Below are 21,970 nucleotides of genomic sequence, written 5' to 3'. Positions count from 1 at the left end.
CCCCCCCCCCCCTCAATTCCCGCGTATCCTACTTCCCCTACTTTCTCTTCCCACATTTTCACAAGTTTCCCTGCCATCACTTCCCCTCGGTACCCACCAATAGTTTTTGAAGAAAAAAAAATATTTTTAATTCATATTCATACCTGTATAGCACTAAAAAGTTTTTCAGGTTTCATACTCCAAGTTTCAGAAATGAAGTCCATTTCTTTAATACTTCTGTGTCCATGGTGCTTCAAAAACTTTTCTAATAAATCAGCAGCTTTTGTGCAATTTTCTTTGAGCCACTCAGCAACATTCCCAGCATCAATTTGAGAAAATTCTTCTCCCCTTCCAGTATCTTTGATAAATTTTGCAATTTTTCGTAGTGCTATTGGAACTTCTGCACTAATAACGTCGCTACATGAACTTAACAAAACAGCAATGTCTGAATAATGTTCAGCTGTTAGATCGCCGCTGTTTTCAGTGAGAACCGAAATGAGGAAAATTTCCCAGAAAACACTTATTCTTGAAATTATATTGTGGCAATCTGTAATCTTTGAAAAATTGACAAATTATGCTTGAAACCTTCTAATTAGGGTGCCTAGGGAAATTTCGTTTAAAGATTTCTTTAAAAAGTCACGGATTTCCCGGATTGGAATGAACTTTTTTTCCGGATTTCTCTTAGGTCGATTCACGATTCGTCCTCATACCCGTTTCCATCTATATACGGGTCATGCTCACTGATAAAGTATCATTTGAGTCCTTTAGCCGCAGATGATAACCCGCGACTGCATCCGACATTATTATAATTACCCGAATATGCCTGAAATTTTGGCCCGGGGAAAGGAAAACTGCAGAAAACCATGTTCCGATATCAGCTGGTTTTTGGGACAGTCGAGTTTTGAAGATGGATTTTCGATCAGGACCATCTTTGGACTATATTTAGAATTCGGATTTTTTCAAAAATGTCCGCTTCATTACTTCTAAGCTCATATTTTATTCTCTTCTAAATATTTTAAGGTTCTTAAAACGATGTAATATTTTAACCACATAATCTAAAGGCAATTAAGTCGGGCGGGACAGAGAGATTATATCAAAAAATGTTCTCGTTGTTCTGTTTGGAAATTAAAAATTAAGTGTTTTTTTTTATTGCTGTAGATGAAAAACACTAGCTGTTGTATGTGCCTGGCTGCAGTGGCTTAGAGGAATATATAATATAATAATATAATATAATGCAATGATAAAAAGTTAATAGTAACACAGTCCACAAAAAATAATGTCTAAACCCAAGCTAACCCACAATCCCTATACGTTTTTGAGGTTACTGAATCCGAATCCGGGGTCAGTTTGACCCCATCAGGTTAGGATCAAGGTCAATTTCAGGTAAAAATGAAAAAAAAACCATTAAATCGAAGAAAACCATTGGATCGGAGTAAACCGATTCTCTCAAACGCATTTTGGGTCGCTGAATCCGAATCCGGAGTCAGTTAATTCCCATTAGAACAGGATCAAGATCAAGTGGGTTATGTCGAAATGAAGATCATCCCTGGGTCAAAAATAAGAAAACTATGGGATCAAACTAATTGAGTCGAAGTAATCCCATATTCGGATTTAGCGACCCCAAAAAATCTAAGCGTGGTTTTAGCGACCCCAAAATGTCTGGGAGTATAGGTTTTCTCCGATTAATCGGTTTTCTCGGATCCAATTGTTTTCTTGAATTTGACCTTCACTTAGCCTATATCCTGACCTGATTGGGTCAAATTGACCCCAGATTCGGATTCAGCAACTTTAGAAATTTGTGGGTGTGGTGATTAAGCTTGGATTGCAGAACATTTTTTTTTTGTAGGGCTGTGTAATATATAATTATAATATTCGATAATATAATATCCCTCTTTGTGCTGATAAGAAAGTTATCTTTTTCGTAAATTAACATAAAAATTTGTTGCAGTATTTTACTAATATTCGATAAATATATACTTTTTAATTCATTATTGTTTATTTATATTTAAGGTTCTTCTTTGGAAATTTTCAAATTCTTTAAAAATATTTTAAATTATTTTTCAGTATTCTCTTAAAATAAAGTTTTCAAAATAAAAAATCATTTTAATTTTTCCTGGGAATCTGAAGAACATTTTTTCATTCTCTTAAAACTTTTAAAAATATTAAGAAGCTTCTTGTTTTTAGAAATCTACATTTTTGTTCATTTTTTTAAATCCTTACAAGTTAAAACTTTTTAGAATCTTTTGAAAACTTCTAAATATATCTCTTAAACTTATTTGATTTTTTTTCTAAAATTTGTAATATTGCAAAATTGCACCATCTTGCTTTAAAATCTTCTATATTTTTTTTCGAAATCTCAGAAAATGATTTAAAATGTTTTTTAATCTTTTTCACTCCATTCTTAAAATTCATTCTTCAAAAAAAAAGTCATTTGAAATCTTCCCATACATATTACGGAAATGCTTTTTGAATCTTCTCAGAACTTCTAAATAATAATAAAAATAAATAAATTAGGTAATTGGAATATTGAGAAGGTTTGAAAAAAAATTTAACAAAATGTTGATTTTTGAAGATCTCGAAAAAGATTTAGAAACTTTTAAAGACTTTTCAATAGTTTCAATAAAAGCATATTAGTATATTATTTTCTTAATATTCATGGACAAATTTAAATCATTCTTTAGTTTGATAAATGAATTCCAAGAAAGGCTTCAAGAAAATAAAACAATTCTCTTTATATTCTTAGGCAAATTTTAAATGACTCTTTATTTTGTATTAATACAAGAGAATATTTGAAAAGATTTCAAAACATTTCAAAGATTTTAAAATGTCCTTGGTAAAACCATAGTTGGACAACCAATATACAGAAACCAATCGTATTATGTTTATTATATACGAATTTCGAAAAAATGAAGCTTTTTAAAAGTTTTAAAATGTTTTTAAAGAATCAAAAACATTCTTTAGATTACTAGAAAAATTTTTTATGAATTTTTATTTAAAAAAATAATAATTTAAAAAGAAAATTTTTAAAAACTTTCAAAACATTTTAAAATTATACAAACAGAACCTGCAAGATTTTAGGGCAATTATTTTTATAATTTTATTAGAAAAATTCAAACCAATTTGAAGTATATTAAAATTTTTTAGAAGTTTTGAATCGATAAGAATATTGTTATTTGGAAAATGAATATTTTATTCAAGCCTGTAAATTAAAAATTTCTCTTAAAATTTTATAGACTCTTTTTCGATAAATCTGAACTTTTCAAAAATCCTTTTGAATCTTCTCAAGAATAAACCGAGAACAAGCAAAAAAAATAAAAATAAAAAACAAAAATTTATGACCAAAGATTTCTCGGATCTTTTCCTAAATTCCCAGCATTTAACTGTATTTTTCAATTCGCACTAAATTCACGCTTCTCTCGTATTCCCGGTTCGCTGGACACACTGAATATTAATCTAATAAAATAGGGTTGTAGCATGCATTTTGTGTCATATGATTTTTCATAGGTACTGCATAAAATTCTACAACTTTGAACAAAAATGTCAACAAAAAAAACTTTAAGACTTCACTTCTAAACAAAATTTTTCTTTTTAAACAGTATCGAAATCCCTATTCAAACAACTCTCTGGCTTGAAACACTATATCCTGCAAAACGCTGAACCAATCAGAATAATGATATGCAGTTACTCTTTTGACCAACGAAGTATCGAGCTGACGAACAAATTTATGAATATCCCACGAAGTACTTCGTGGAATATCCACGTGTCGAATTTTGGCGCATTTTGCACTGTTGCACTTTATAAATCCCGGTTTTAGTTGAAGTCTAAGCATTTTCAACACCTTTCTTATCCGTCTTCATCTTTTTTCAACACGTTTTAAATAATAAACGTAAAAATAGGTTATGTTTACTCCAGTAACTCGCGGCCCTATTTGCTTTCGAGGTTAGCCCAATCAGGATGTCTTATCTTTCCGCCAAAAATTTTTTTAAACTCTTTAAACATACAAAAAATGTAAACTAATTTAAAAAATTTATCTTCAAGTAGTTACCGTCAATTTTTAGTGCTCTTTTAATTTCATTAGGAAAAAAATTTGAAAATATGCAACAACTTCATTAGCAGAATATTGATTTTTTACCTCTTCTAGTTGATCCATTGAATTTTCGATTGCTTGATAAATATTTAGAGGCCTATCAAACTCAGTCGGATCTAGTTTGATATTCTTAAAAACTTGAAATATTTCCTGTAATTTTTTGTCGCCATTCCAAATATCGAAGGCCATGTCTAGTTTAAATAAAAACGACTCTATGAAGTTATTTGTACCATTTCTTTCTCTCGCTTGTTCATAAAGTTCTGGTGTTGTTATTTCATGACCACAAACAGCCACGTCGATTATTTTGACCGTTATAGGTAATTCTTTTTCGATTTTTGCCAGCATTGTCTAAAAATTCAATTGAAAATTCTATAGTTCATTTCTGATGAGGGACCTTTTAAAAACTACGTCAAACTTCCAGGGGGCGGGGTTAACAGGTTTTGTGAGGATTTTTGAAGTCTGGGGGAGGAGGTAATGCAGAATTTGACAACCCAAACGAAAAATATAAATTTAAAAAACAGTTTTTTTTCAAATGCTTGAAAAAATAAAAATTAGTGATTTTATTTTACAAGCAAAGCATCTGAATACAAACTTTCTCCCCTTTATACTTTTTTAAAATTTTATCATAATTTTGTATGGTTTGTTAGCTCCGGGTAGAAATTTGTATAGCTTCAGTCAGATGTCCTTCCGATCAAGGGCGTCCTTTTCTTCCAAAAAAGGTAAGTAAGGGGAGGAAAAGTAAGGGAAAATAAAGAGAGGGAAAGAGAGGAGGAAGAAAGGAGAAGAGTGGAGGTAGAAAAAGTAAGAGAGGGGAAGTAGCTAACGTGAAGTTAAATGTGATTAGGGGCAGTAGAAGTGGTGGGAAATGAGGGAAGGATAAGTGGCAGAAATGAGGGGAGGATAAGTGGGAGAAATGAGAGTAGCAGAACTAGAGGAAGCGAGGGGCGAATAGTAAGGAAAAATAAAGAGATTGGAAGAGAGGTAAAGTAAGGGAAAAGATCGAAAATAGATGACGTGAAGGTGCATGAGGGTAGGAGCAGTAAAAGTGGTGGGAAATGAGGGGATGACAAGTGGGAGAAATGAGGGAGCAGAACTAAAGGGGGTGAGACGAAATTAAGGGTGTAGCGCAAGTGAGGGGAAATGTAGAGGATTGAGGAGAGGGGAAGTTAAATGTGAAAAAGTTAAGGGAAATGATAGGGGGCAAAGCTTGTAGAGCGGGGAGAGAAAGTAGGGTAATGTTCTCATTTTTTCCCCATTAAATGTGAACTGAGTTAATAGAACCCAATAAGAGAATTCAAATATTTTTTGTTCAAAGCTAAATCTTTTTAACTGATAAATATACTATTCTATTTTTGGTTCAGAAGTAATCTTTTTTGGTTGAAAATCATCTATTTAGCTAAAAGTTGAACTAATTTATTTGAAACTCATTTTTTTAGTTCGAGACTGAAAATTTTTTTTAAAGAAAGTATTCTCTTATTATAGGTTGAATATTAATTTGTTTAACTGAAAATATAACTATTCCATTATGCGATTAAAATTAATCATTTTTAGCTGAGAATCAAAATATTTGGTCGAAAATTCAACTATTTGGTTGAAAATTCAACTACTTGGTTGAAAAATGAACTATTTTGTTAGAAATGTATTCAAGTCAAAAAATTAACTATTTTTTTGCTAATTTATTTTATTTGTACTAAAAACCTATTTTTTCAACCTCAAGTTTAACTATTCCATTTTTGATTAAAGACTAATAGTTTTAAGTTTAAAATTCAACTAATTCATTTTTTTGCATGAAAATGATATAATTTACGTAAAAATTCAACTAATTAGTTGAAAATTAAATTTTCGGTTGAAAATTGATATTTTTGGTAAAAAATCAAACCGTTTAGTTGGAAATTTATTTCCTTGAAAATTCCCTTTTTTCATGTATAAAAATTAATTTTGTACTGACAGTTTAAGTATCCTATTTTTTGTTGAAAATTCATCTTTTTTGGCAGGAAATTAATCTCTACTCTTGAAAATTCAACTTTTTAGTCGAAAACTTTATTATTTGGTTGTATTTTGTTGTAAATTAATTTATTTGGTTGAAAATTGCACTATTTTGTTGAAATATTTTTTTCTAAAAATGCATTTTTGAAATTAAAATATAACTATTCCATTTCGGGTTAAAAAGTTATCTTTTTTATTTAAAAAAGTATGTATTGTTTGAAAATTTGTCTTTTTGCGGAAGAAATTTTTTTGCTTAAAGGCTCATCATTTTTGTTGAGAATGCATTACGTTGGTAACAAATTTAATATCTTGTTGAAAATTCATCTATTTTGTTAAAAATATGTCTTTATTGCACACTTGACCGAAATGGCCACCTTTTGCCCCTGAAAATAGACGTGAAAGTAGCATATATGTTGCGCAAATCGCATTTGTGGGGCGAAAGTAAAATTAGCGGGGCGAAAGTAAAATTTTCGTGGCGAAACTGAAATTTTCGGAGCGAAAGTAAAAATTATTCGTTAAAAATTCCAGCGGGGAACAAAGCTATAGAAAAATAAGTCCGTCCCGCTTTTCAGGGCCAAAAGGTGGCCATGGTCGAAAGAGGAATAAAGCACTATATGCAACACAGGACTCTCGGGCAGTAAATGCACCCTCGGGAAAAATCTTCTCGATCAGGATTTTATATAGACAATTAATCTCATTGGTTAAAAATGTATATTTTAGGTTAAATGAATATTTATTTAGTAAAAAATTTAATACGAAAAGAAAATTGTATAGCACGGTCCAGGAAAAGTTAGGGAAATTTAGGGAATTTCAAAATTAGTATTTGGTAGGAACCCTGGTTTTTAAATAACCCGCCTTAAGTTAAACCTGTTAGAGGTGGTGGAAATAAATGAAGGAAATGAGAAATAGGATAATATCATGATTTCCCGATAAAGCCAACCGGTCACTTTACATGTGATTTTTGAACAGCCCCTTATTCATTTGAGAATCCTCACAGAAGTAGGATAGACTATGGTATATACCACTAGATCCCATTTTTCTCCGAGATTATTCTAGGGATAACCTAGGGAAAGACCTCGGATATTCTACAAGGTGGAAATTTTGAAATCCCAAGGATATCCTTAGGATATCCAGGATGTCTATGGGGCGTTTCTGGGAAATTCAAGTGTCTCAAGCAGGATATATGAAAAGTTTTGAATGTCCTACTGGGGGAATTTGAAGATTCTAGAAACGTCCCATAGACATTCCGGATGTCCTGGGAATAGCACAGGGATAACCCTTCGAGTAACCTGGAGATATCCCAGAAATAACACATCGGATATCTTTTAATGTGGACATTGGGATATCTCCAGGCTATCCGGGATGTCTATGGGACGCTCATGGATAATTTCGGTGTCCTAAATAGGATATATAACAAATTCCAATATCCCACTTGGGACATTTGAATATCCCAGAAATGTTCCAGAAATGTATCATAGACATACCGGATATCCTGGAGATATCACAGAGAGAAATCATCGAATATCCTAGAGATATATCAGGAATAACCCGGAAGATATCTTGTAAAGTGGAAACAAGGATATCCCCAAGATATCCGAAAGGTCTATGAGAAGTTTCTTGGGTATCCTGGCGATATCCCAGAAATAATCCTTGGGATACATTGCAAAGAGGCAATTGGGATATCCCCAGGATATCCGAATGTCCATTCGACGCTCTTGGAATATTCAGATGTCCCGAATATTTAAACATTCCAGAAGCGTGCCATAGACATCCCGGATATCCGGAGGATATCCCAGGGATAACCCGCTGGATATCCTGGAGATATCGCCGGAATAACCCGTCGAATATCTTGCAAACAGAAAATTAAGGCAGCCCCAGGATATTTGAGATATCTAGAGGAAATTTCTGGGCCATTAAAATATTTAGAATTATTCAAATCATTCAAATATTTAAAGATATTCAAATAATTCAAATATTCAAAAATATTTAAATTCAAATATCCTGATGATATCCCAGGGTTAAAACGCCGGATATCCTGGAGATATCCCATGAATAACCCGTTAGATATCTTGCAAAGTGGAAACTAGAACATACCTAAGATATCTGGAATGTCTATGAGACGTTTTTAGGATATTAAAATATACCAAATAGGATATTACAATTTTTCTTATATCCTGCTTGGGACATCTGAACATTCCAGAAAAGTTTCATAGACATCACGGCTATACTGGGGAAATCCCAGGTAGAACCTCTCAGATATCTTGCAAAGAACAAATTGGAATATATCAGGGATATCCCTAGAATATCCGGGATGTCGATGGGACGTTTCTGGGATATTAAAATATCCTAATATATCAACATTCTTATATGTCACACTTGGGGCATTTGAATATTTCAAGAACGTCCCATAGACATCTCGGTAAATCTGGGGATATCTCAGGGATAACTCGTCGCATATCCTTTAGACATCTCAGAAATGGTCGGACGGATGTCTTTTAAAGAAAAATTGGCATACCCCATGGATATCGCCAGGATATGCGGGATATCTATTGAACGTTACTGGGATAATAAAATCTTGCAATGTATTACAATTTTAGTACCCTACTTAGGGCATTTGAATATATCTGCCTTGCAGGATATCCGACGGGTTATTCCTGGGATAACCTGCAATGCGGAAATTGGGATATCCGTGATATCTATGGGACGTTTGTGGAATATTTAAATGTCCCAAGCCGGCACTCACAGCAATAGGATATACCAGGATATCCCATTCAATCCCACTTATCTCCTAAGTTGTCCCAGGGATATCCCAGGGATAACCCTTCCGAAATCCCAGAAGACGGATATTTTGATATACCAGGGATATCCCCAGGATATCCCAAGAATATCCTGGATAGTCTAGGGATATCCAGATTTCTGCCTTGCGGGAAATCCGACGGGTTATACTTGGGACAACCTGGGAGCTAAATAGAATCAAATGGAACATCCCGGTATATCCTATTGCTGTGAGGGGGATCTATGAAAAATTTTAGTATCCCACTTAAGACATTTGAATACATCAGAAATGTCTAATAAACATCCCGGATATCCTAGAGATATCTCTGTGATATCCTATTTTCAGCCTTGCAAGGTATCCGACGGTTTATCCTTAAGATAGGATGAAATTGGATATTCCGGTATATCCAAGTGCTGTGAGAGAAATAAAGAATATTTACTTTATAAAATCAATACCCACATTCATATAATTCAGGGTGATTCTCATAGAAGAAATATGAATGTTATGTTCAATGTAGGGAATAATGGAAGGCTTGTTGAAATTTCCGTTAACGACACCATTCAAATAAACGACGAAAGTGCTGAGTGTCAAAGTTGATAAGACTCCAGGAAGAACTTCGCCAACGTTTGCAAATGTAAGAATATCATTTTCAACCGGGACTATTGAATCCAACTCGTGTGTCAATTCAAAATCGGTCCAGTTATCAAGAGAAGTGATGGGACGAGATTGAAGTAGAAATATTTTATCTCCGACAATAGCCCATTCAATATCTCGAGAACTCTGGAATATATTTTCCAACTGTATTCCAACTTTAGCTAAATTGAGGGCGATCTGATTTGAAAGAGAGCTTTTATTAATTTCCTCTTCAGTGAGTTCAATGAGACCAGTTCCGGAATTTTCGGTCATTGTAATCTTTTGAAATCTTTTTCCTACTGCAATACTCTTGATTGTTAAAGTATCATTCCAGTCCCTTTCAAATATTATTGTGTCTGGTTCCACCATTGCTGAAACTACTGTCTGAAACGAAAAATTAGCACATAAGAGTGTTAGAACGTTTTCCTAGATCACCTGATGAACGGAACACGGTTACGCAATTGCGTAACCGTAAATTGACCACCTAGTGAACATTTCGTTAGTTAAGATAGGGCATATTTTCATCCTTTTTCGCGTCTGTTCACAATTGCAAATTAAACTCAAGGCTCTTTTGATCTTTTTCACATTAAATTTGGTTTATTTGTATTTAATCATGTATTAAAAAATATATATAAACTCGAAAAAGTGTGCAGCAATCGCAGCCCTGATGGACCGAAAGAATGGAAAGGATACGCTACGATAGTTGTAATCGTTTTTTTTTCTTGCAGCGTTGAAAAATAAAAAAAATACAATACCTGTCATTAACACAGGTTAAAGGCGACTTCAAATGCATCTTCTTTCAGTAGCAGCGTACTACTTAAGCGACTATTGATGCGCTTTTAGACGCAATCAGCAGTTGTTATGACATTTTTTTAAATTTTTAACGCTGCAAAAAAATTATTGCAATTACTTCGTGACATTTTAATGGCAAATTTAACCTAGAATCCGAATTTATATATTTATCATTATATAATATAGAATCAAATATAGCCAAATTTACTTGGAAATGCGAAAATGTTCGAATATTTTCATAAACATTTGCAGTAAACTTTAATCCTTTGAAATTCCTTGTAATTTCTAAAAAATCATCAAAATTCCTTAGACTTTTAAAAAATACCCTAGATTATTTCAAATCCTTTGAAATCCCTTTACAATATTGAAATAAAAGTAAAATTTCTTGTAATATTTTTAAATGCCTAAAATATTTCAAATCCTTTGAACTATTTTGAGATCCCTTAAAACTTTTAAAAACTTTTGAAATCGCCTTGATATCTTTTACAATATCCCAAAGTATGACATATCTTTTGAAACTCCATCAAATTATTAAAATGAATTGAAAATAATATGGAATGTTTTTTAATACTCTAAAATATTTGAAATCCTTGACAGTCTTTTAAAATCTCTTGCAATTTTTCAAAGATCGTGAAAACTACTTGGAATTTTTGAAATTGCCCTAAAGTATTTCAAATTCTTAAAAACAAATTTTTAAATGTTAAAAATATTGAAATCTATTGAAAATTTCTTGTCATGTTGGAATAGCATAAAATTACTTAAATCTATTTAAAAATCGTTGGAATCGTTTTAAATACTTATAATACTTGGACATCTTTTGAAATCCCTTAAAACTATTTCCAGGGTTTCTAAAAACTGCGGCCGCTCTGTAGAAAAATATTTAATATTTTGGAAATGAGATTTAATTTTCGAAATATTACCTCGCCAAGGCCATAATTTGAAGTGATTAGAATCTTTCTTGGATCGCCTGTTGTTGGATGTCTGGTGAACATCACACCTGCTACTTCGGCATTCACCATTTTTTGGACACAAACTCCCATAGAGGCTTTTATAGGCAATCCTTGTCTCCTTCTATAAAATATGTTTGTTTGAATTAGTCAAAGTAGACACCATGTACCTACAAAACAGGGTTTCGCAGCCAATTAAGATTTGTAATACGTCGTTCAAAACTTTCCCTCCTATAGTTTCCTTCCTCTACTAACCATAGATTTCCCTACTTTACCTCTCCACTTTCGCTTCCACTCCCTTCTCCAATTTCTTCCTCAAATACTTTCCCCTCTCCACATGTTCCCCACTTTTCCCCTCAGTTTCTATACCCTCCTCATTTCACCTATTTCCGCTTCACTCACTTCCTTTACATACCCTTTTTTTCATTTACCGCCACTGTCCCTAGTTCCCCTATCATAATGTACCTTAATTTCCGTCTCATCATCTCCCCTCACTTCTTCTAGTTCCCCACCCCTTATTTCCCCTCACTTCCCCTCCATCTCTTGAGTTATGAGTTGCAAGTTGTGTCTTGGAAGTTCCCATTCCCCCTGCTTCTTGGAAAAAAGAAGGACAGACGAAACTATAAGGGTTTCTGCCCGAGGCTATGACCTGGAGAGCCATTCTTTTGGGGTTTGACTCCTCTAGAATCAAACAGAAGGGCCACCCAACGCGTCATCGGGTTGCGGATAGAGAGTCCCTGTACCAAGGGCTTCTGCTGAACTCTCAGAGTACGCAGCCTTATCCTTGCATGCGGGGCTTTACAAGGATGGGCGAATCCCTTTCCCTAGCTTCTCGTGGAAACAACAATGATCCACCAAACATAGTTGTAGTAAGTGCGGTTCAAAGAAATAGAACGCGCAGGGCTCCCGCCAATGGGTCGGCCAACAATGTCGACCACTCCGGAGCTAGGGGAGCCAATCAAGATAGAGTCAATGCAATGAATCGGCGGAATCTCGGGGCTTTTAGGTGGACGAAGCGACAATTTCAGGACCTGCTAGAGTGCTACGATGCGAGAATGTCCCCTAAACGAGAGGGTTACATGGCACGACTGCATGCTCTGTAGTGCGAGAAACACCCAGAGCTATCGCACTTTTCACATCAATGTCTGCGAAAGCATGCCGAACTACTCCAAAAAAGGGACTATGTAAGCGAAGCGCCTACTCTACCACAGCCAGAACAAGCCGGAAACAGAGAAAGAGATGGGGGCAGGCAGCCGATAGAGGAACAGCGATGCTTTATGACCCGGAGAAACATCAACACGCAGGTTTCTCTCAAGCCTAAAGATCTGGCTGAAATGGATGACGACCTTCGTGGACATTTTTCCGAAGAATCTACCCTCTGGACTATCAATTGTTATGTGTATAATGCAGGCATACCTTTGGCCAACGGGAACCGTAAAAAAACCAACGGTTGATTATAAGACCAAAAGGCTAATGCATGAACACGCCATAAAGATAGGCTGAACAAGAAAGTACGCGTCCCGCATTCAGTGTGTGAATGATTACATAACATCTGGCGAGAGAGGTTGGTCAGAGAAAAACAACAGTTTCTCTCTGACCCATCTTGACTCTTCCAAGACCCTCCAGTTACTGTCGACCAATCGCCCAAACCAGAGGAGGTCGAAGCTTCAAGGAGCTGTGTGATTCCCTCATAATACCTGAGGTAGAATGCCCACCCTTCCACCGTTGGAGGAAACCAATTCCATCGTTGGTTCGCGCCCTTCCATCGCTATTGGAAGGGCGCACATTACTCCTGCCGAAAATTGGCAATTTAGCTGACCCGAAGAATTACAGGTCAATCACTTGTCTGAACTCACTGTATAAGATATTCACAGCTACCCTCAATGATAGCATTGTTCAGACAATCGGACCTGTGTAGCAAGAAATGTATGAACAACTGAATGGCTCAAAGAACGGCGTAGCAGGATTTCGGGAGAACCTGCTCATCGATAGATGTGTCTGCAAAGATGCAGCATCCTACCAGCGTGATCTATCGATGGCCTGGATTGATTACCGGAAAGCTTTCGATTCGACCTTCCATAAACGCCCACTCCTATTTTGACTTACATTATTGCAACTATCTCTAGCACTTTGCCATTTCCAGGAGAACTTTTGCGGCTAGCCTGCAAATCGAAAGTACAAGGTCACTTATGTGTTTTACATGGATGATCTTAAGAGCTATGCTAAAAACAAAGAGCAACTACACCTAGCTCTAGAGATTGTCGAAAAGTACACTAAGGAAATAGGAATGGAATTTGTGTTAGACAAATACGCCAAGGTATATTTGAAGCTAGGAAAACTTAATGGCATCCCTTAAGACCCTGAGCCTTTCGATTGAAGCGCTATATGACACCTTTGCGCTGGAGAGACTTATACATACCTAGGCATGCTACAGAGCCGTATTTAGAATGTGACATCTATAAAGGATACTCTCCGAAGCAAATACAAACGTCTCATCCGGCAGATTTGGTCTTTCGAACTGTCGGTGAGAAACAAAGTATCTGCAACGAACATGCTTGCCGTCCCGGTAGTATGCTATTCATTTGGAGCAGTTCCATAGATGAAGAACGAGCTCAGATCCCTTGATATCGGGACACGAAAGGTTATGCACATGAACAGAAGCATGCGTCTAAAGTCTTCTGTTCCGCGACTCCGCATGTCACGCCTTCAAGATGGTCGCGGAATATTTAATCTTGAATGTCTGCACAACGGGATTATTCTGGGTACAGCCCATAGAGTCGCAAATGGAAGAAACACTCTTCTTAAAATAATCAGGAAGCACAAAGAAGTGGGCAAAGGAGCTTTTCTGTACAAAGCAGCGGAGAAGGCTGTTGAAACAATCGGACTTAATTTCAGTATTAGGGGTAAGCATAATGTATTAAATCTTATTAATCTGGAGTATTCACTCCTGAAAGTCCGGATTAAGAAAGCATGGAAGAAAAACTTCCGTGAGCAGCTCCTCGATAAGAGGATGCACGGCATCTTGTACAGACATGTGGAGGATCAGTCAATGTCATGTGAGCCAGCTTTTGCTTTCCTTAAATCACCGTATTGAAGACTGGTACAGAGGGTTTCATTTTGGCATGTTAATACGGTGTCATTTCCACCTTAACATACCCTCGCCACATTTTGAGCCAATACAATCCCGATGATAGCTTCAGGGCGTGCTATGCACACCCTGAGTATCTAGCACACATACTATCTAGTTGTCCAACTCATGTGGGAACGACCTACATCCAAAAACATAATGCGACACTGAGAGTACTTAATTACCATCTCCGTCACTCTTACGCCATTAACGTTAATATTGCTACTCTAAATGCTCCTACGGAAATAAATTTAATTGACGAGAATGAGAAGTGCCGCATCCCTGCGTTTTAACAATATGCTAAAACACTTGCAGGAAAAATGCAGAAGGCGGTCGTCCTTGGGTCACTCCGTTTCCACAAGGTGCACGAAACTTTTGCCGGATTGTCGTATTGATTCCGTCACAGACTGTAACCACCTATCTCACGGTCGTTACATGTGGTTATGGCTGAAATTATACCGCAATTTCGCTGAGATCGGGTGTAGTTTTTCAGATTAGCACCCTCTCCCGGTGAAATCCTGCGGTTGTCCTAATGACAAACTTTTAATCATATATGTGTGTGTAAATGTACAAAACTGAAAATTATTAATTAAAAATGAGCTTTTCTACCTGTATTCAACACTCTGGTAAGTGTAAAGACTCGCCCAACAATGTGCAACATATTTCAAAATATTTTCTGCACCCTGAATTCCAAGAAAAGTCGAATTTTGACCAGCGGCTGAAGTTTCTTCACTGTCTTCCCCGACTGCACTTGATCGAACAGCAAAACGTACTGAATTTTCCTTTGAATTCTTCAATTTCTCATCCTCTTCCAAATCCTTTAAAGCTTTCAATATTGTTTCTCGTACTGGCGCAATTATAGATGTACTTTCCAATAACGAAACAATTCTGAAATATAAATTTCATATCAAATTAGTTCGGCGATATAATCTTCAACAAAATTAATTTAATCCTCACCTTTCGCAATAATTTTTCAAAACTTCAGTCTTTTGATTGATGTGCAATTTTTCAAGGTCATCAATAGCTTGTGACAAATTCTCACACGAATCGATTTGGTACTTTAGTGCAGGAGCTGTTATGCAAAAGCCTTGTGGCACAGAAAACTGTAATTTCAAAAATTTCAATATAAACAAAAGGTTTCGTAACCTATCAAGACGTTAATTAACTTGTTCAAACATCCTCTTTTCATAATTTCCCACCTATAATCTTCCTGCTCCCGATACTTCTCCTGCCCACACTTCAACCTTTGCTGCCCCTCCCTTCCCCAACTTCTGCATCCTCTACCTCCAGTTCACCTCATTTTCACAGTAACAACCACCATCCGCTACTTACATTCCCCAGCCATCACTTCCCCTCCACTACTCACTCGGCCTAACATACTAGCCCCCCTCATATCCTCTACTTCTCTTCTATTTCCCCTTACTTCCCCGCCCATAATTTCCCTTTCATCACCACTCAACCCATCCCTCTCTTATCCCACAACCCTTAATTCCAATCACTACCCTCACCCTATTTTCCCTACATCAGCTATTTCCTTTCTCAAAATTCCCTTCTCTATTTCGCATTACTTCCCCTTCTACACTTTTTTTATTAAATAATATAAACTTAAGAATTCTATATATTGGTTTAATAACTATAATAATTGCTAGATTAAACGCATTAATAGAATTTGATTTTTTTAAATTATTGCTTTTTCTACATTAAGAAAGTTGGAGAAATGAGGAGAAATGAGGTAAGGGGGAGCAGGAAAATTAGGGAAAGGGCACTGCCAAGAAATCAGGGTGGAATGAGAGGAGAAATAAGGGGAAGGGTAAAAAAAAGAAAAAAAGCCAATTTTATCGAAAATGGATTTATTCCATATATATATCTCACAAAATGAAATACACATCGTGTTAAAGGGATTTTTTCAAACCATTATTTCATTTTTTTGTGATATTGCTATTTCCAACTTCGATTTTCTCGGAACAGATTTTTTTCTTAATAAAGCGTTTATTTCCTCATTCAGCATATCCTTATTATACATCGGGAGTAAGTTTTTATTGTTGCAAACAAATCTTCAATCATTTTTTAATCGAGATCCAAATACGATTTTTAAAACCCATGAAATTTTAATCTCAAAATTCTCAATCAATTTTCTCGCAATTTGCTTAATCTTTTACATCAAACTTTATTTATCCGAATTTAGAAACTTAGCATCTCGGAAGTGCAATTTTATTTTATTTTTAAACTAAAGTTTAAATTTTTATCGCAATCCACAGCCGAGCCTAATACAATTATTTTGTTGTTTATCTAGTTCTATATTGCTAACCTTCAATTGTTGATAAAAAAGGTGATATACACCACAGATGTATAAAAATGGGAGAGCTGAGAATTCAGAACTTCCGTAATCATCACTTGAGATTTTCCATTGATAAGTAATAATTTTAACAGATCGGAATTCCCAACACTCACCTCGACGAGCTTTGGTTTTCTTTTCTCAAACGTCGTAATAGGGCCGACTCTTTGTGTCGACTCGCGCGTTCCCCAATTTTCGTATTATTTTGTAACATAATAGCAATAGGACCAATTCAAACGAACCAGTTTTGATATGAAGATCATTTTATATTTTTACCATTGTTATTTTATCATCAATCACTTTACCCAAATTATCATAGTCGCTAGGGATATGCATATGTGAGGGTAGGTGTATGTATGAATGTAAGGAAGTGCGTGTATGTGTATACTTATTTATATATATATATATATATTCACGTATAATCGTATATACTGCTTATAAGTTATATATGTATTATATATTTTTTAAATCATATATGTAGGTATGCTGATTGTGATGTATGTTTATATGTTCAGGATTATTTACACGCAATCGATATGCACGCTCTTCAGTGGAAATATATTAGGAAGTAAGATTAACCTTAGGTTAAGATTAAATATAATGCCGGTCCAAGAAAGAGAGAGGCAAATCGCGCACGTCCGAAATATCCTGCCAACCCGCGCAATTTAAGAGACTGATCGCGCGCTTGCGAAACATTCAGCCAACCACGCAATTCGAGAAAAAGCGCGCCAACCTCCGACAAGCGTTCCCCCGATTGAACCGTCATCGAGGAGTGGGAGGCCCAACGATGACGCCCCCGCTCCTCGATTTCCGTGCAGAGTGGGAAGGACCGTTCGGTCAGTAGAGTGGGAGGACTGGCGCGCGCCCGCATAAAATGACACGCTGCCGCTACAGTGGCTCTAAGTCGGATTGAAGACGAATGAATGGAATGGATGAATGTTCGAATGAGAGTTTGTCGTGAATAGTTTTCCAAAATTAGCGAGGTGCTCATGATGGATTCATAGATTCTAGTCCATCAGGCGCATCACAGAGCACGAACTTAGTTTCCTGCACAGCAGGAAGTAGCAGTCCCTGCAAATTGGCCATCACAAAGATGGATACTGAAGAAGCAGGAAGCGAATTCTCCGTTTACACTTCGAGGAGCAAAAAGCGAAAGCTCGCTAAAGAATCCGTTAACTCTTCGGATAGCGTTCACAGTGGGCAATCCTCGGCCACCTCAATCAGAGGAAGCAGTAAGACGTCGAGAACGTCAGACGTAAGCGCGGCACCAACTAACCCCAAAGAAGTCAATGACACGCGACATGACAATAATAAAAAAACAACCAAAAGACCGGAAAAAATACCCCCAATAAATATTATTGTAGGCGAGGCTAATAACCTCTATACTGTACTGCATAAACTTTTAAAAAATTCAGTTCAATTTAAACCAATAGTGTATAATCTCAGATCAGATGTCTATTCCGTTCGCGTGTCTTTTATTGAAGACTATCGAAAAATCATTACAAATCTAGAGCAGCAGGGCTTCTAATATTATTTATATAAAAGCATTGACTATCCACCTATCAAACTAGTTATCAGGAATATCCTCATCGTGTACCCGGAGGACTTAGTGCACTCCGAACTCCAAGAGGAAGGGTTCACTATTACGTCGGTTGCTCGCATGAGAAACCGACAAACCAAGAAAGCAATACCAATGCTTTTGGTAACGGTCCCGAATACCCCTAAAGCAAAAGAACTTCTTAACTTGCAATCTATTGCATGTATCAAAAAAAAATTCGAACACTATGTTAAACCTGAGGAAACTTCCCAGGGCTTTAAGTGCCAAAGATTTCATCATGTCTCCTAATAAAGTAGCTGTACATACAGTACCGAATGAAAATCCTACTCGCGAATACACCCCACCAGTCACTGTTCAGTCACAGTAAAAATTAAAACTATACAGCGCTGCCGTCGCATCAACTTCAGAAGTGCATGCGATCAAACCTCAAACTGTGAAACCATCTCAAACAAGGGGAATTAGTAGCACACGTGCTAAGCCACCTATCGCCAAGAAAATTCTATGCCCACAAATTAAAACTACTCCAACTGTTGTTCCTACCAAAAATACTCCCTCTCAGGATATCAAATTTAATCTTGTAAATCTATTAAAAAGAGCAACAACCTTAACCACTGATATTATGGGAGGAAAAATAAATATTACCGAAGCTATAAATTCAACCGCAGAGATTATAAGTAATATACTTTCACTTTCTATCGAAAATGGCCATCTTCAATAACAATATTCTGAAAATAATTTTTTGGAATGCTCAAGGTATCCTTAAAAAAGGCATAAATTAGCCACATACCTCTAGAAAAATAAAATAACAATTTGCTTGATAAATGAAACTTTACTTCGTGAAACCATAAATATGAATCTAGTTCGCGGCTACAAATGATATCGAAATAACACTAATAGAGGCACTGCGATCTTAATTCAAGAAAATAGTGAGCACCACGAACTGATAATTTCTGAAATTGAAGCCCTTGAAGCTACGGATATACAAATAAAAATTCACGGGAAACCGTACGCCATCGTCTCGCTCTACCAGACTCCCTCCCGCAAATTTACAAAAAATGATTACAGAAAAATACTTAAACTTGCACCCTCGGTAATAGCTGCAGAGAACCTAAATGCCAAACACTTAGCTTGGAATAGCAGAAAAACTAACAAAATTAGAACACAATTATTTCAATTTATCAATGATAAGAGTCTCTCAGTTTCAGCACCAGATTCGCATACTTTTTACCCTCACAACACCAAACATAAATCTGACCTTATTGACTTTGCAATTACCAAAAATAATTTCTATACTCATGACACTTTCACCATTAACGAATTACCCTGGCGGACCGAAGGAACTAAATGGAGCCTCTACAAAGTACCCGTAAAGATCCCATTGGGTCCCCATTCGGTTCTTTTTAATAAACTCGATAAAAAGCAAAATAAACTTTTAAATGGTTTAAATTCGAATTCTACGTTAAAATTCTCTATAGAAGGTCACGGAATAATCGCAATAGTTTTTTTGCAAAGGTAAAAAGTTAAAAAAAAATGTAAGACGTGTAACGCCTGTTGACTGCTACACTTCAAACGCATCGCCTAAGTAGCAATCAACAGGCGTTATACGTCTTTTATTTTTATAAACCTTTTACCGTTATAAAAAAAACTATTGCGATTATTCCGTGACCTTCTATAAGGAATTTTAACGTAGAATCCAAATTTCAATAATTTAAAAGTTGATTTTGCTGTTTTTTTCGAGTTTTTTAAAAAGGAACCGAATGAGGACCCAATGGGGTCTTTACGGGTACTTTGTAAAGGCCTTTTTACAAACTGCGAAAAAGCTCCGGTTACGCCTGGCTATAATTTTGCAAAAGCTAATGGCTTTGCAAAAGCTAATTGGCAAACATTCAACTGGACGCTAGAAACACTTGTTAATTTTGAACCCTCCATAACAAACGCTAGCCACATCGACGAAGTCATAACTAATCTTACCTCTAGTATAAAAACTGCCATTCACACTTCAGTCCCTCAGACCAACATTAACAAATACGATCCACCACTCAGCCCCGAGATTGAAGACCTTATCCACACTCGCAATAAACCCTGCCGAACGCATCAAAGAACTAAAAGCTGTATCCTTGAAAATGTCATTAAACACCTTCGGAAAACTATTTCAATTAAAGTTCAAGAGCACAGATGCAAAAATTGGAATAAAGAAGTCGGTAAACTTCAAATCAAGGATAACTATATATCGTATGACTAAAGCTCTAACAAAACCGCGAACTAATATTGCCCCTCTCAAAAATCCAGATCAAACGTTCGCACTCTCTCCCATCGATAAAGCAAATCTCCTAACGGAAAATTATGAAAGTAACTTCGGTCCACATGATGAGCCATCCAATTCTCAGCACATTGCGAAATGTGAAAAAATTGTTTCCGAATTTCTGAAAATTTCAAGCACTGATAAATTCAAGAAAATAACCCATAAGGAACTAACCAAGCAAATAAAAAATACTAGGAATAAAGAGGCTCCAGGCCCCGATTCAATTACAAATCTAGTCCTCAAAAAGCTTCCCATCTCTTGCCTAAAACACCTTGCTCTTATCTTCAATGCCTGTATTCAACTAAGCTACTTCCCTGAATCTTGGAAAATAGCTCACGTTTAGTTATTCAGACAAAAGGCAAGGATCCATATCATCCAACCAGCTACAGGCCCATTAGTCTTCTCAATACAATAAGCAAAATCTTTGAAAAAATAATACTCACTCGCGTAAACTTTCACCTCGAGAAAAACAGCATTCTTAAACCGCAACAATGCGGTTTCAGAAAAGGTCACTCTACGCAGCACATGATGCATGTAGGACTGCTCAAAAAACTAATAAATTACAATTTCCCAAGAAGGCTCATTCTCTTTATAAACTCTTATCTTTCTAACAGAAAATTCTTAGTCAAAATTGTCCAGAAACTCTCAAAAGAGAAACACATCCGAGCGGGTGTGCCCCAACGCAGTATTCTAGGACCGGTTTTCTTTATTATCTATGTAAACGACATCCCTGAGGTCCCCGAAGTTTCAATCGGACTATATGCAGATGACACCACGTTATTCACTTCATCCTGATCCGTTACAAAAATTTTAAAACTACTTAACAAAGCTCTTGAAGTCATCGAGGCTCGGGCTAAACTATGGAGAATAAAAATAAACATAACAAAGTCAGAATCAATTCTTTTGTCAGTCAGAAGACCAGTTAAAATTATCCACCCAAAATGTTTAACGAACCAATGGAATGGAAAAATTCCGTAAAATACCTATGGGGTAAACTTCATAAACGTCTTAATTGGAAGCAACATATCTATGAAACTAAAGGGAAAGCTCTCGGGGTTCTCTCGCGCTTAAAACCCATTATTAATAGACACTCGAGTCTATAACCCGAATACGGACTCCTAATCTACAAAATATTTATCCGACCAATCACAACTTATGCATGTACAATATGAGGAGGTGCGTCAAAAAGTAATATCAATCACATTCAAATCATACAAAATAAATTTCTCAGTCGTATCACAAAAACCCCCAGATATACTAGGCAGTCTGATAAGTCCCTGAAAAATGAAACACGAAGACGTGTTTTTGGCCAAAGTTGGTTTTATTTTTCAACATACTCTCCTTTGAGGTCGATACAGCGAGTCCAACGATTTTCTAACTTTTTGAAACCGTCCGAAAAGTACTCGATCGGAAGGTCTCCAAAATACGCCTCAGTTTCAGCTATGAGC

The 21,970-nt window shown here is 36.1% G+C and overlaps 1 protein-coding gene across 5 annotated transcripts in view; it reads right to left on the bottom strand.

Annotated features, from left to right (window-relative positions):
- LOC117167552 (prodigiosin synthesizing transferase PigC-like) overlaps positions 1–21,970 on the bottom strand; it is a 50,999-nt gene that overhangs the window by 12,644 nt on the left and 16,385 nt on the right. For all 5 annotated transcript variants that reach the window (XM_033352571.1, XM_033352572.1, XM_033352570.1 and 2 more), the window contains 6 exons: positions 15,285–15,430; positions 14,937–15,215; positions 11,174–11,324; positions 9,288–9,845; positions 4,112–4,414; positions 144–533 (listed from right to left, as the gene is read on the bottom strand). In XM_033352571.1, coding sequence (XP_033208462.1) covers positions 144–533; positions 4,112–4,414; positions 9,288–9,845; positions 11,174–11,324; positions 14,937–15,215; positions 15,285–15,430 — 1,827 coding nt within the window. The remainder of the gene's footprint in view (positions 1–143; positions 534–4,111; positions 4,415–9,287; positions 9,846–11,173; positions 11,325–14,936; positions 15,216–15,284; positions 15,431–21,970) is intronic.

This window comes from Belonocnema kinseyi, chromosome 2 (genome assembly GCF_010883055.1).
Source record: "Belonocnema kinseyi isolate 2016_QV_RU_SX_M_011 chromosome 2, B_treatae_v1, whole genome shotgun sequence".
Classification (NCBI taxonomy): domain Eukaryota; kingdom Metazoa; phylum Arthropoda; class Insecta; order Hymenoptera; family Cynipidae; genus Belonocnema; species Belonocnema kinseyi.
This window is presented reverse-complemented; position numbering and strand designations above follow the sequence as displayed.